The sequence below is a fragment of the Lytechinus pictus genome, chromosome 16 (genome assembly GCF_037042905.1).
Source record: "Lytechinus pictus isolate F3 Inbred chromosome 16, Lp3.0, whole genome shotgun sequence".
Taxonomy (NCBI): Eukaryota; Metazoa; Echinodermata; class Echinoidea; order Temnopleuroida; family Toxopneustidae; genus Lytechinus; species Lytechinus pictus.
The window spans coordinates 11524808-11541104 of NC_087260.1; the positions used below are offsets into that span (position 1 = coordinate 11524808).

Genomic DNA, 16297 nt, shown 5'->3' on the forward strand with positions numbered 1-16297 from the left:
GGGGTTACACACTGTATTCTTTAGTAACAGACGATTAAAATGTCTTTTTTTTAGATCGGAATATCAAATTGTGTTGGCTCGCTCTTTGGGCTTGCGTCATTTATTTAGTAAAAATATTCCTCCTTTCCATTGTAAGAAAAAGTGCATATATACTTATAATATCCCATTTTGGGTGCCAAAATCCATCCCCAAATTTTGTTAATTACGTATCAGTCCTGTCAAAAGTGCTCAGAATGACCGCTTTTTAGGTCGTAAAATTGAAAAATAAATCATTTCACGCTTCATTTCAATCATTTAATCAGATACCCATAGTCTTCATGGTTACAAAAAGTAGGCCTGTTCAGAGAACATCAATTTTTCTAGTCGGAAATCAAAATTTTCAGCTGGCTCTTCGCGGTCGCATCAGTTGTTTATTTAGATACATAATCTAATATTCTGTACATGGTTAGAAATTGCTAAAAATTTCCTGTTTAAAAGTCGAAAAATGAAAATTTTGCACTCGCATAATTATTGAGATATCTATTCTGTTCATAGTTACAAAAAGTGCTTAAGATTTCGGGTCTAAAAGTTGGAAAATAAAAATTATTCAGCTCGCGCTTCGCGCTCGCATAAATTGTTTTACATATCTACCTTTTTAATGATTTTCGAGACGTACATTTCCAGTTTTCTACTCGGAAAATGAACATTTCAAGCTAGCGCTTCGCGCTCACATCAATTGTTTAGTGAGATACCTATCTGTTCAAAGTTACAAAATGGGCTAAATTTGCCAGTTTAAAAGTCGGACATTCTAACTAAACATTTTATTCGAGTGCGAAGTGCGAGCTTAAATTTTTTGTTATTCCGACCCAAACCTTAAGATTCTAAAACACTTTTTGTGACCATGGACGCGATGGGTATCTATTTAAACAATAAAATTGATGCGATCGCGAAGCGCGAGCAAAAAAAAAAAATATTCTGATCCAAAAGCTCGGATTCACTTTTTGAAACGATGAACAGGATGGTCATTTAACTAAAAAATCGATGCGATCGAGGAGCGAGATGAAAATACGAGATATACTAATTTCAAAGTGTAACACTTGAATTATTGAATTATGAAGGGTAATAAATAAATCCCGTTCGCCCTGGGAAGCATGGGTGTAGAGTCACCGCCTAGATGTTTTATTGAAATTGGTTTCTAATTATAATGGAGAGATTTGACCTAAATCTCCTTCATTTTTGTGCGATAAAAACTTTTTTTGGCCTTTAGTTGTCAATTTTTTTCTGAACAAAATCGCAGTTTAAAATTTGTGTATTTTCCATAGTAACTGCCACTTTTTGACTGTCCTACATAGGTTTTGATATTTCTTGTTTCAGCTGTTCAGTTTACTGTTCTCTTTTTTCCTTTTCCTTTCTTCTTTTCTTTCTATCTATTTTCTTTCTTCCTTCCTTTCTTTTTCCTTTCTTCCTTCCTACCTTTCTTTCTTTCTTTCTTTCTTTCTTTCTTTCTTTCTTTCTTTCTTTCTTTCTTTCTTTCTTTCTTTCTTTCTTTCTTTCTTTCTTTCTTTCTTTCTTTCTTTCTTTCTTTCTTTCTTTCTTTCTTTCTTTCTTTCTTTCTTTCTTTCTTTCTTTCTTTCTTTCTTTCTTCTTTTCTTTCTTTCTTTCTATCTATCTTTCTTTCTTCCTTCCTTTCTTTTTCCTTTCTTCCTTCCTACCTTCCTTTCTTTCTTTCTTTCTTTCTTTCTTTCTTTCTTTCTTTCTTTCTTTCTTTCTTTCTTTCTTTCTCTCTCTCTCTTTTTTTTTTTTTTTTTTTTTTTTTTTTTTTTTTTTGGGGGGGGGGGGGGATTGTCCCCTCCTGAAATCTAGGGGGACGTGTCCCCCTGCCCCCCTCCCGCCGCTTCCGCCGCCCATGGTGTGGTCCGATCCCAGGTCATAATTTCAGTTGATGTCAGTTGGGTTGTTAACTTCCATCGTTTGCTGCATGGATGTGCATGAACAAATCCATTCTTTATTTGAAACTTCAACATGTGTTGATGCAGAGGATATTCACTGGAGAAACGTTGGGAGAATTTTGGACCGGCTACCAGCGGGCTACCAGCTCATACATTTTCATCGACGAAGCACATTCGCTTGGGGGTACACCGACATGGCAGCAGACAAAATAAAGGAGGCTTATGCTTTTGGATTAAGGCATGGAGCAAATGAACTAGCGCATTTCTACGATGAATGGGCGACTGCTGGCAGCTATGATAAGGTACGTCTGCTGTGCACATTAAAAACATGGCCCTGCGCTAGTCTGCTATGCAGACTCTGAATGGCTCGTGAGGTGGGATCTGCTGGTTTGCGAAGCAAACCAGCCTGAAAGGGCGAGCGAAGCGAGTCATTTCCTCAGTAGACCTAGTCTGCTATGCACACTCGTTGAATCAGCTGTTGTACACACACTGCAGATGTGGGTCTACATTTGTAGACTAGCCCTGCATGCGCTGGGGAAGCGGGGTGCTGGGGGTGCTTCAGCAACTATATAGGCAAGAGTAAAAGAGTTCCATATGCACCCCCCACTAAAATTGAAAATAAAGGTTCAGAATAATATATCTAGCCCTAATATAGAACATATATGATGGGGGAGTGGAAATACATACCAAATTATGGATTTATTCCGTCAAATTTCGAACGTGTAATTGTCCATAGACATCGGTTTATATAGTCAGTAACGGGTCTGTGAGTCTAGACGAGTCGAACTCAGCGCTTCTCGGTAGCATAGCGGGAAGAGGTCTGCAGATGAAATGAGGTGAGTTCCAGTCCCAACTACTATTTAGGTAAGCAACAGTAAAAAGTATATATATATATTTTTTTTTTGGGGGGTGCATATGGAACTCTTTCAAGCAACCAACCCCCAAAACTTGGCTGGGAGGTGCTGTGAGTGTTATTCATCATAGGCAGCTAGCACCCCCTGGAAATCAGCTATAGGTATGCTAAGAATAAGTAATTTTACGAAAATCTCCTGTCATTTTGTAGTGAAATTTTGTTTTTTGCTTGTCCAATTCTCCCTGACCTAAATCAATTTCATTTTAGAGTGTAGCCCCACTTTTTTGTTGCTTGACCAAAATCAATTTTCTTTGGGGAATGAAAACATTTTTTTTTGGGTTTTTCAAATTTTTCCTCCAAACCAGCACCCATATTGAAAATCGTTCCAATTAAGCTAGGGCATGCACTGATTAAAAATGATTATATTCACCCTACCTAATCTAAGAGTATGGACAGAAATCTTTACATGTCTATGATTTATAATGTAAATGGCTCTTTGCAATTTCGAAGCTTCATTGTAATAGGCTTGCCAGACGTAGCAACGATTCCACGTACTATTGTCGTTTACAAATTCACATTCCTTTTGCACATGTACGTACAAGTATAGAGCACTGGCATGCTCGGAAGAGTGGTGAATTACTTCACGATTTTTTCGAGAAAAGAAACCCAGCTATGTAGATCCGTGAATTAATTTGAGAAGCAGTATTATGTCTGCTCTGAACGTTTCATTGCTGGCAACTCCTAATTGTTTCGTTTAATATTGAGTACATGTATTTGAAGTATCTGGCTATTAAGCCATCTAAGCCAGTTCTAACTTACAGTTGTGTCTTTATTTACAGGATTGCCGTCGCGGCGATATATCATTACACTTTGTTTGACATCTTTCATCCATACCCATTTACTTTATACTTTATTACGTAATATCTAACAGCGATGAGGCAGCTGTAGTGTTCTATTTCAAAACGACCTGGCAACGCACCTTGTGAAATTCATGATACAGACGGATAGAGCAGCCTGGCTTTATACCATGATATTACCGTTATTCCATATGTACTCCATGCGAGGCTCGAGTTTAGCAAACAGTGTGTTTCATGCATGATTGCCTGCATTCTATCTATTTCCAAATAAAGAACACGCCTTTGAATATTTTTTTCTTATTTGGACGGCTGTCGTTTTCATTGTTATTCTCAACACAGTATGATTCAATACAATTTATATTCAATGATGCAGAGGCGAACTATATAGACACGTAAACTGTATGAGACCATGTTCAAGGCGCGAAGATACACTGTTATATATCTTCGAGCCTTGAACATGGGATTCATAATTATAATAACGTGTTCAGGAAGTCTGGCACATGTACGGTCAGAGCATGGAGCTGTTTATAGCTCTATGGTCAGAGGTACTACGTAGACACATGTACAGGGATACTTGAAATATGTTTTATTTGTATGTCAAAATGTACAAAACAAGCTGTAATTGTTGAAAATGGAAATAAACGAAATTAAAGGAAATGAAAATGATACAGGGGGCCCTGCGATCCAGAATTTTCCAAAAGCGGGGGGGGGGGACACATTTTCCCCCAAGAAAATTTGACAACCCGGCCCCTCCCCAAAAGAAAAAAAAAGAAAAAAAGGGTTTTCACTAAAAAATGTCATTCACTCTCAAAGGGGGGGGGGGGGGGACATTTACATAAAAATATTGACTATGAAAAAATATCAGAGGTGGGGGGGGGGGAGGGCTGGATATGCCCCCTCCCGCCACTGCCATGATAAAGATAAATCATCCCAGTGTGAGCTCTAGATCGACCCTTTTACCGCTTGCAATCTGTAACCACCCTATCTGAATACATACTCCAACAAGTCTTTCAATCATTTACTGCAGTGGCGTACGAACAGCGAGGGATGCTTTGGGGCGCTTGCCCTCAATTTTTCATGACCAAGAAAAAAAGAGAGAAAAGAAAATGGAAGAGAGAAGGGTGAAATATAATATTGTTTTCTAAATGTATGTCAAATCTATCGGAAAATGTGATGTTTGCAATGCAAATGTCGAAATTTTTGGTCGCTCGCTAAATTTCTCCTATAATCTAGGCGGAGGCTGCAGTTATTGTCAATTCGTATAGTCTTTGCCACGTCAGACTATCGTTTGCTTCCAGCATAAGAACAAAGACAGTAACTGCAGCCTCCGCCTAGATTATAGGCTAAATTTCTCCCGGTGAAACGCCACATCTGGCCCTCTCAATTTTTTTGACTCATTATATTACGCCACTGCACAACAGAAACTGTGGTGTTAACCGGTGTACATAGAGGACCACACCAGTTATTTTACACCGGTGTTGAATTGGTGGTGTTAGTTTTACACCTATAGGTGTCATTACAACACCTTTGGTTGTTACATTTACACGCTTTGGTGTTATTTTTAATCTCTAGGGTGTAATTTTAACACCTCGGGGTGTGGTCCTCTATTAACACCAACTGGTGTCAGTTTTAACACCGCAGTTTTTACAGTGTGCATTATTGTAACACAAATATGATTAATGACACTTATTTATTGTTACTCTGTACAGTGGATGAGTGCCTTATATAATACGTTTTTGCAATGTTGGTAATTTTTTTCTTCAGATACTATCAAATGGTGGCTATAAAGGACCTGCCGCTGTCGCTTCTATACTCAACAGACTTGTGGAGGATAAGACAAAGAAGATTCTAGATATCGGATGTGGAACAGGGTTGGTCGGTGAAGAGGTTAGAAAAGTGTCTAGATTTATTCTAATCCAATCAAACTTCCAGACTTTCTATTTCCAACATATTCAACAGTGTCTGTCCGAACATGATCCCCAAAGAGGACGATTTAATCGCTCCCCATATAGACTCAGTCTGCTGTGCAAACTCTTCCCTCGAGTTTTAAGGGGTCTGAATGCAAAGCCTACAATGGCTTGTGTATTGAAGGCCCGCTCGCTCAGAAACAGCGAGGTTTGTTTATGCTAGTCTTTGTGTGAAGACCCACTTGTTGATTAAAGTTTCAATCACGATCTGTGCCTGCGGACTAACATATAGACTGGCTCGGATCCATAGAGTTTTATTATGTATATCATCGTAATTAGCTGTAATATTACTGCTACTAGCTTTACTTCATTATTATTATTATTATTATTATTATTATTATTATCATCATCATTATTATTATCCTTAGTAGTTGTAGTAGAAGTAGTAAAAGTAGTAGTAGTAGTAGTAGTAGTAGTACTATTATTATTTTTAACCACCATGCCATTTTTAGTTCTGAATCAGATAACATTTTTTGTTTGATCATGCGCAGAATGGAACTCCGAACTTGCCTGTTCAGCTTGTCAAACAACTTCAACTATTATCAATATTATCATTACTGTCATTATTATTATAATTATCAGTATTATTTTCATTATCACTATTATCTATTAACAATACCATTATTATCATCATTATTATTGCTGTTATTGTTAGTTTTACTATCATTCTATCATTTTTATCAACTTAATCATACTCTTCGATCCTCACCATATAATTAGGTAGAAGTATAATTTTTTTATTAAAATGTTTGAAATATACACATTTCTCTAGCTTGGCAAAGTGGGTTTCCTCAATATATACGCAGTGGACCCATCACAGGAAAGTCTCAACGTGTGTAAAACCAAGGGTGTCTACAAGGAGTTTGTTCACAGCTTCGTTGGACCTGCGCAAGTTCATTTTGAAGAAAGTAAGTAGGCCTATCATGTTATTAGCCTTATTAACATTGGGGAGTCACTCCTACGACATGCGACGCCTTCAAGAACATAGAAAATGTAGGCCTATCATGTTATACTTAGCCTTATTGACAATGGGGAGTTATCACTCCTACGACGCCTTCAAGAACATAGAAAATGTAGGCCTATCATGTTATACTTGGCCTTATTGACAATGGGGAGTTATCACTCCTTCGACGTGCGACGCCTTCAAGAACATAGAAAATGTATTGTCAAATTCCCTTCATGACAATGAACAACCAAGAAGACTTTGTCGAAAATTGTAGAATCAAAACAGCAGTTTCCTCCTGGACCCTGGACAAAGGGCATAAATTATTTTCAAATTTTCGGCAGCTCCGAAACTAGGAACGGGAATACTGTTCCGGTTCGCAAAGTTTCGACAAAGTCTCCCAGGTGTTCATTGTCATTCAATACATGTACTGTGTTCGTGAATCGGTTTTGCGTCGCGATGAAAAAATAATATGTATTGATTGAAACAATTAATATATTCCACAAACTATTCATAGTATTTTTATAGTGTGGAAGATTGTGGGATTTGTAAAATGTTGATTCTAAACATGTCAAGTTATGAGGTTTTATTACATTTCAAAACAGTTATCATTAAATGTTTCGCCCAATTCAGTGACACAATAAGCCTTTGATGTATATTATTTTCGTCGTTTTGTTCAATATCTATGTTTTATGCTCAAAGGAAAATAGAAATATCCCAGTTATCTATTTCAACACAAATCACTTTTCAGTTATCGCATGAATCCGGCGGCATCAAAGGATACACTGCACCTGTCTATTCTTTTGTACTTCTTTAGAAATTTGATTCTATTTGCATATATCTTTGTCTCTTCATTCTTTCTACCTTCATGCTTTAACGATCTTGACTTTTAATTTTCCACTATTTTTTCCGCGCTTTGCTCCAAGGGTGTGGTGACCTGTCCAACCACCGTTGGTGTAATAGTTAATAATAAGTGATATCCATATCATAATCACGATAATACTGCATTGAATGAGGATAATCCATGCGGCAATCCCAATCGCTTTACATTTTTGTCATATCGGTTGAAGCACTAGATGATACTTCGATCTGACGTCACAATGGATTTTCAGTAGGGCCTATTCATCTGTTCACGAACATGCTATAGGTCTGTAGGGCCATGCAAGTCACATTTTTCAGTTAACTTATCAATATAATGTTTGATCAGCTAGAATATAATTTTGTTACGTCTTTCATGCTTGATATCAAATCATTGTCGTGCGATATTATTGACACACATTGTTGACAGGTTTATCTACAATCATAGTCCTAGGTTGAATGAAATTTCTGCTGTCAGAGTCACCTTGTAAGATATGACTTCAAACAGTGGCAATGACACTGCTGCTAGTGTGAATTTTATATCGATAAAACGCTGGTAACTTTGAAAAAAAAAAATGCTGATTTAAATAGAAGAAAAATTATAACAGAATGGGTTATTTGACAGCAGCATTCCAATCTAAATTAAAATGATGCGCTCTAAAATGATTTTCCCAATATCACGAATATTTTTTAAAGAGAGAACATGTGCGTTTTCTTTTTTAAACAAAACAACATCAAATTATGTGCAAAATTTTCGCAACTGCTGTGTGAAAACTACGTAGAAAACAGAGGTTTTGCATTTTAAAGTTTACCCAAAACAAAAACATATGATATATGCCTACATAAAAAGTGACAATTCGTTCATTCTTTAAATGAGTTTGGCTCGTTTTTTTAATATGTAGAAAATTCTAATGATTAAAAAGTGATAATAAACTTTTTAAACCCCAAATTAGCTAAAATCTACGAGAGTCAAAAGTGATAAAAGCGCTTCCTTTTCTTTTATATTTTCAAGAGAAAATTATTCCAATGCACAGTATAAGGCTATATAGGAATTCAAAAGAATTAGTTGTTTAAAAGGAACATTCAAAGAATGAGGTGATTTGCAAAGAAGTTCAAAAGTTTGATTGCTCAAAGTCCGAGAAAATCTATTGTACAATAACATGTTAACCCGACGATTATCAACATTTTCATCCGACAAGTTGTCAGATCTGACATCTTTTCCCGATTTTGATTGGCTGAGAGGCTCTGTTCCCATGGTAACTGTCGGATAAAACGTCCGAAAAGTCCTTTCATGAAACACTCACAGGTATATTCCACTGTAGGACAGGAGACAGCCTATCTACAGTAGAGTAAAGAGGAGAGAAAATGAATAATAAAAAATGAAGAAAAAAATGAAGAAAGTGGAATAAAAATAAAAGAGATCCATGCCGTTATGGCGAAAATGCAACAGACTTAAATATTCTGCAGCCACACTGGCGAAACCTACTCCAGGGGCTCGTTTCATAAGGAGCTGCAACTACCGTGGTAACCTTGATATTGATTGGCTGCTGAGCCCTGTTACCATGGTAGTTGCCATAATGGTAAAGTTACAACAGCTGCAAGTCCTTTATAAACGGGCCCCAGATCGACAAAATCAATTACACTGTTTCCAATGGCAGATCATCGGTCGGTTTGGGGTCAGTTTGATTGGTGTGACTCATCCCCCGAATATATAATACTGGCGCCGCGCCCTAATGATAGAAATGTGAATTCTCAAGAGGTGACTCGAGTACACACGCCATGATTACTATAAGGTCATGGGTAAAATTGAAAAGGTTCAAAGGCAGATAAAACGATGCCTTAAAGGGATGGTCCGGGCTGAAAATATTTATATCTTATTACATAGAGTAGAATTCACTGAGCAAAATGCCGAAAATTTCATAAAAATCGGATAACAAATAATAAAGTTATTGAAGTTTAAAGTTTAACAATATTTTGTGAAAACAGTTTTCATGAATATTCATCAGGTGGGCTGATGATGTCACATCCCCACTTTCCGTTTTCTTATGTGATTACATAAAATCATAATTGTTTCATTATTTCATACTTGTGTGAATAATATGTCTCCCTTATAATGAAATAAGTTGCAGCAATAAATATGTAATGCACTTAATCAGTTGTTAATCAAATTTTTCATATTCTTGGAGGAAAAAATTTGAATAAACCTAATTTCATATACATGTAATAAAATACAAAAGAACAAGTGGGGATGTGACATCATCAGCCCACCTAATGAATATTCATGACGACTTTTTTCACAAAATATTGCTAAACTTTGAAATTCAATAACTTTGTTATTTGTTATCCGGTTTAGATGAAATTTTTGGCATTTTGCTCAGTGAATTCTACTCTATTTATTAAGCTAGATACTTTCAGCACAGACCATCCCTTTAATTGTTCGCGAAAACTTGAACAAAATATACGGTGAATCCCCTTTCTTTATTGCTAATGAGGGGATTTTATTGACGTGTGTCTTTATTTTATCCGTTAGTGAATGTGTTTAATCATCATAATTTGTGTTTATAAAGATTCCTTTGATGGAGCCGTATCAAGCGGTACCTTTCTCCCTGGTCATTGCGATGGGACGTCGTTAAAAGAACTGGTTAGACTCGTTAAACCAGGTAAGATTCACATTTCACACACACACACACACACACACACACACTCGAACACACACACACCCTCACCCATGAACCCATACACACAGACACCCACTCACACTCCCCAACATAAATGTGTCCCTCTTCTCTCCCCGCCTCTCTCTTTAGTTATCATATTATATTATATTGCCATTTCTGTGTTGTTTATCCAATGTTCTTTGAATTCGTAATGAGGAACCTTAATTTACAAGCATTGCTTCACTTAGGTCTCCTCGTCTTCCTTAAAATTTATTTCTTTTCTGTCTTAAGCTGTATAATGTACTTAAAAACAATATTTTCTGCACACTCTGTTTTATGTATACCTGTATGTTTTATCATGTACTCTGCTTATTGTTTCATAAACACTTGTATGTTTGTCATGTATTCAAACTCATAGTTGGAAGACAAATAAAATGAACTTATGAACTTAACTTGCATACACACCCACACGACCAGTGTAAGAATGAAAGCTGAAACAGTTGGTTAGTTCCGACAGTTGGTCAAGAAGTGAACAAACATTAATAGCCAGAATGTGATCCAGCGTTGACTAAAGACGTGTTGGTAAATGCAAATCACCTAACGCTGTTTTGATAAAGAAAATTTCCCAATATCAATTTTAACCAACATAGGTTGAACAATAAAATGTCCAATTAATGTTGGTTAGACAACCACCACCACCATCATCATCATCCTTATCATCATCATCATTATCATCATCATCATCATCCTCATCATCTTCATCATCATCATCATCGTCATCATCACCATCATCGTCTTCATCATCTTCATCATCACCATTATCATCATCATCATCTTCATCATCATCATCTTCATCATCATCATCTTCATCATCATCATCATCTTCATCATCATCATCATCTTCATCATCATCATCTTCATCATCATCATCATCATCATCATCATCATCATCATCATCATCATCTTCATCATCATCATCTTCATCATCGTTATCATAATCATCATCATCTTCATCATCATCATCTTCATCATCATCATCATCATCATCTTCATCATCATCATCATCATCATTATCTATAACCATTATTCTCATTGTCCTCCACGTTGGCATCATTACGTCTCCATTCCGTGAACATTGCCAAGCATTGTACCATTACCACAATTATTCACCATCACTACTACCACCACTCCAATTACCATCATCATCAACACTACCATCAGCAGCAGCTGCACATCGCCATCATCATCATCATCATCATCATCATCATCATCATCACCATCATCATCGTCATCTTCTTCATCATCATCCTCATCATCATCATCAACACCGTCCATACTCCTCCTCCTCATCATCATCATCATCAACACCGTCCATACTCCTCCTCCTCCTCCTCCTCATCATCATCATCATCAACACCGTCCATACTCCTCCTCATCATCATCATCATCATCAACACCGTCCATACTCCTCCTCCTCCTCCTCATCATCATCATCAACACCGTCCATATATTAGAGAGCGAAGTTGGCTCAGTCGGTAACGCGTCTGCCCGTCGAACCAAAGATCGTGGGTTCGAGTCCACCGCGGGCGGATGACTGAAGCCAGTGCGTTGTGTGTAAACGTCTCTCCCATGTTTCATAGATGCAGGCTATGTTACAGTGGAAAACACTCCGTCCCTCGGATAGGACGTTAAATGGAGGCCCCGTGTAGAGGAGAATCACCACCTTTGCACGTTAAGAACCCACTGCACTATTCGAATAAGAGTAGGGGGAAACCCCGGTGTAGTGGTCCACCTGCATTCCCCCAGTTATCGGGAGGAGAGACCTGCGGGTCACAGTTCTGTGTGCGCGCCCTTGTAGGCGACCCAGATTGGCTGGCTCCTCCAATGCGCCTTTGAATGTCTTTGACAGATACATGGCGCTATACAAATGCTGTACATCATCATCATCATCATCATATTTCTCATCATCATCACCACCATATATACACGATGATCATCGCCGGGGAACATCACCACCACTTTCTCATTTTATTTCCTTTTTCCTCTTTACTCACACTCTACCCCCTTCAGGAGGCGTCATCGTAATCACAACGAGGAAGACATTTTATACCGAGAAGCCAGGCGAATGGAACTGGAGCGGTACGAATGGCCCATCCCAGGAGAAGCAGATTGACTTCAACTACCGCGCCATCTCAGATGAGCTGGTGTCTTCCCGGCAATGTTCTTTGGTCTTGGAGGATATTCCAGGTTATTCGCAAGGGGTGATGGGATTGGCGATGATATATACGGTGCTTTAATATCACACAGGTCCATCCCCCCTTGCCCGGGGGGGGGGGGGGGGGTGAAAGCGTCCTTGACCATGTTGAGTACGTTTGACACCACTGAGTTTGTTATAAATTATGTAACTTTCTGAACATGCATCTAAGAGATTCTTTATTTTCATGCAGTTGATGTATTATGTTTAGTTTCTTATAATATGAGATGTGAAATCTATATTTTTATATACGGGTTCATATATTCACAGCGGCTTTATTTGATTCCCGATTCCTGTATATGTCATGAATAACTTACTGGACGTTCTGGCGATCGACTTTGTCCATCACCCCCCCTACGTATGTCTCACACTTTAATGCTTAGGTTCATACTTCATGCATCTATAAGATCCTTTATTTCATGCCATAGATGTATGATTAGTACAATTCAATTCATTTATTAACCATTCCAATACAATATTCCAATAAATGTAGCAACACATACAACAAATAGGTATGATTTATACATTAATGTAAAAATAATCAACGTAATGGTAAGAGGCAACCAAAAAGATTAAAATCTTGTTGGCAGGTGCCCCTTTACAAGTATTAAATTTAACATAAATAATCCAATTCAAATAGACGTAATTATCATACATTCACATATCAAACACAGAATCACCCATACCCAATACACACCCATGACCTCTTACACTCACACAAGAGAGAGAGAGAGAAGAGAGAGGGGGAGGAGAGTATGTTTAGAAAAGGGAAAGGGAATCAATATGAATAACTACTAATTAATTGTCTTTTGAGTAAAATTTTGAATTAGGAGGCAGTTGAACAAGAACGAATTATAGTATCTAAATTGTTATGAATTCTAGTTTCTGCATGTTTAAAAGAATTATTTGATTATTAGAGGTCAGTGGAAGATGAAAATGAGAAGCCGAACGAGCATAATACTGGTGAAAATTATTATTTTAATTAAAAATATCATGTTAATGTCTGCATAATACGGTACAGTACATGGTGTAATTATTAGAATACAACCCCCAAGCGGCATTTTCTCTTTAAAGGTCAAGTCCACCCCAGAAAATGTTGATTTGAATAAATAGAGAAAATCAAACTAGCATAACGCTGAAAATTTCATTAAAATCGGATGTAAAGTAAGAAAGTTATGACATTCTAAAGTTTCGCTTATTTTTCACAAAGCATGCAGTGATATGCACAACTCAGTGACATGCAAATGAGACAGTCGATGATGTCCCTCACTATATCTTTTGTTTTTTATTGTTTGAATTATACAATATTTCATTTTTTATAGACTTGACAATAAGGACCAACTTGACTGAACCATATAGTATTAAACAATGCTAATTCCACATGTTCAGGAAGGAATTAATCGTTGTATCTCTTGCCAATGAGAAAATCAGATTATTTCATATTTGACATAATAAAATACAAAAGAAATAGTGAGTGTATGACGTCATAGTCTCCTCATTGGCATACCAGCCAGGATGTGCATATAACTGTTTTATGAAATTAAGCGAAACTTTAAAATGTCATATCCTTTTTATTTTACATCCGATTTTGATGAAATTTTCAGTGTTATGCTTGTTGGATTTTTCTCTTTTTATTCAAATCAACTTTTTGTTGGGGTGGACTTGTCCTTTAAAGACTCTGAAGGATTCTGATCAAATTTTCATTCTAAAAAAATCGTTACCACTATATATTCTTAATTATTATTATTTCTTAAATTTCTTATCTCTTTTTTAAAATAATTTTTTTTAAGTTTGGATATCGCCGGTGACATAACATAATTATCAATACATTAATCGATTTTAATCGGCGGGGATAAAAAGTAATGATTGATTTATTTATTTGCTTTATAGAAACATGTCGCCTATTTTGTTTTAAAAAGGTTCTTGTGTACCGGCAACGAATAAAGCGAGCTTTAATTCGATAAATATAGTTAATCTCCTGGCTTTGTTTTTGTATTGTTTATATACAAAGTTCCTATTAAAAAAATAGTCGTGTACGTATATTTTTATAAGTTAGACAAACAAAAACATTCATAATGCACATGATGTTTATAAATTACCAATGTCTTCTTCATTCCTGTAGGCTGGTGTATATAGCTCATGTTCATGTTCAGCTAAGCATCATTATCTTGATAATGTATTCATTCAAAGAGTATTAGCCACATATACATTTCTTTATGACTTTACCAATGTATAACTTTCCCTTTGATAGTATTAGCGATAGTGAATTTAGATGCCTGTTTGATGATTTCGATACTTTTACGGATTTATCTCAAGCTGTAAGGGATTTGAATAACCTTGAAGTCCATGATGATGATGATGATATTGCTATAAATCTGATTTAAATGTTGGGCAAAAATAGTTCTTTGATATTGCTGACTGTAAATATTGGCTTAACGCTGAATGAAAGTAGTTGCAGTAAAACACTGATTTCGTGCGAAAGTCTGTAAAACCAAGGTTAAGTATTACTATATCATTGTGGATCTAGATCTGGTACAGTTACATAAACTGAACTTTGTGAAATCATAAAATCTAAGCTGAAAAACGATCACACTGAAGATCGCCAACACAGATAGGCACACGTGGGACAGTGTATTATTATTGCTGGAATAAAGACCCGACGGAAGTGACCCGAATCCGCACATATTTTGCTTCTTTCTCATCAATTACACAATTTCTTCCAGAATCCTTTGGCACATTTTTTATTCATACAAACAGACACTTAGGTGGTCATTATATTAGATTATGTAAAAAGTCATTTTGAGATCGTTACCACAACTGGCATTTTTAAGGATGATTTTACTAATTATCTCGATAAGGAATTGGTGACGAGAAGCGCTTTTAGTTTATTGCATTTTAATGCTAGAAACCTGAACAAAAAATGTCATGCTTTGAATGAATTTATTTCCCAGCTAAATATGAAATTTTCAGTTTGTGGTTTCAGTGAAACATGGATACACAATAATCCTACAAAGTTACAAAGCAATCCCGTTCATTTTTTTGTTCTACTTCTTTGCTTCCTCCTCCTTGAAATGGATGGGGGGCGATCCCTAACATTATGAATGTTTTCCCCAACAAATTATTTGAAAGAAATTGTAGTTTTGTTTGTATGTGGCAGCAAGATAAATTTTTTTTTCGATGTCGTATGTTTCTTTTCACCCTTTTCTATCTTTTCGTTTCCTTTCCCTCTATTTTTCCGTTTCCTTTCTCCTCCTTTTACCTTTTCCCTTCTCTTCCCCCTTCATTTTATCCCCCCTCTCCTTTCTTTTCCCCTTCCTTTCCTCTCCCCTCTCTTTCGTTTTCTCTCTCATTTTCCATTTCTCCCTTCTTCTTTTTGTTCTTTCCTTCATGTTTTCTCTCTCTCCATTTCCCTTTTTTCTTTCTCTCTATTCCCACTTCCTTTTCATTCCCTCTCCTTTCTTTTCTTTCTTCTTTTCTCTTCCCTTTTCTCCCCTCTCCATCCAATTCCTTTATTGTCTCTCTTTTCCCTTCCTTTCCTTCTTTTCCTTCCTTTTCTTTCCCCTCCCCCTTTTCCTTCCTCTTCTCTCTCCCTTTCTCTCTTTTCCTTCCTTAGAAAATTGGACCAAGTGGCGTGTAGAAGTAATGAATGTTAGACTATTTAAAAATTAGACAAAGTGGAAATTAGCCGAAATGGACATTAGACCATCTGAAGATTAGACCAAGTGATATTAGACCAATCGCCAGTAAACCCTCTAAAAGGGGTGGAAATTCGCATTTGAGAAGGGTTTCTCGGGGCATGTCTTGGAGTTCATTTCAATCGAGTGTACGTGTATTTGGATTGCGTCTAATTTTCGAATGTCTACTCTTATTAATAAATGGACAAGTCTAACCTAAAAGTCAGATCTGCTTATTTTAATTTGCTGTTCCCCATATGTGAGAGAATATAGACGTAACTATGTACAGATAATTGATTCACATTC

The 16297-nt window shown here is 36.7% G+C and overlaps 1 protein-coding gene across 1 annotated transcript; it reads left to right on the forward strand.

The window, feature by feature from the left end:
* The first annotated feature begins 1884 nt into the window (after positions 1 to 1884).
* LOC129278828 (uncharacterized) lies at positions 1885 to 16213 on the forward strand. The gene is made up of 5 exons (XM_064111028.1): positions 1885 to 2230; positions 5403 to 5525; positions 6378 to 6513; positions 9974 to 10066; positions 12134 to 16213. The coding sequence occupies exons 1-5, from the start codon at positions 1922 to 1924 to the stop codon at positions 12358 to 12360; spliced, it is 888 nt and encodes a 295-aa protein (XP_063967098.1). The 5' UTR covers positions 1885 to 1921; the 3' UTR covers positions 12361 to 16213.
* Positions 16214 to 16297: the final 84 nt, after the last annotated feature.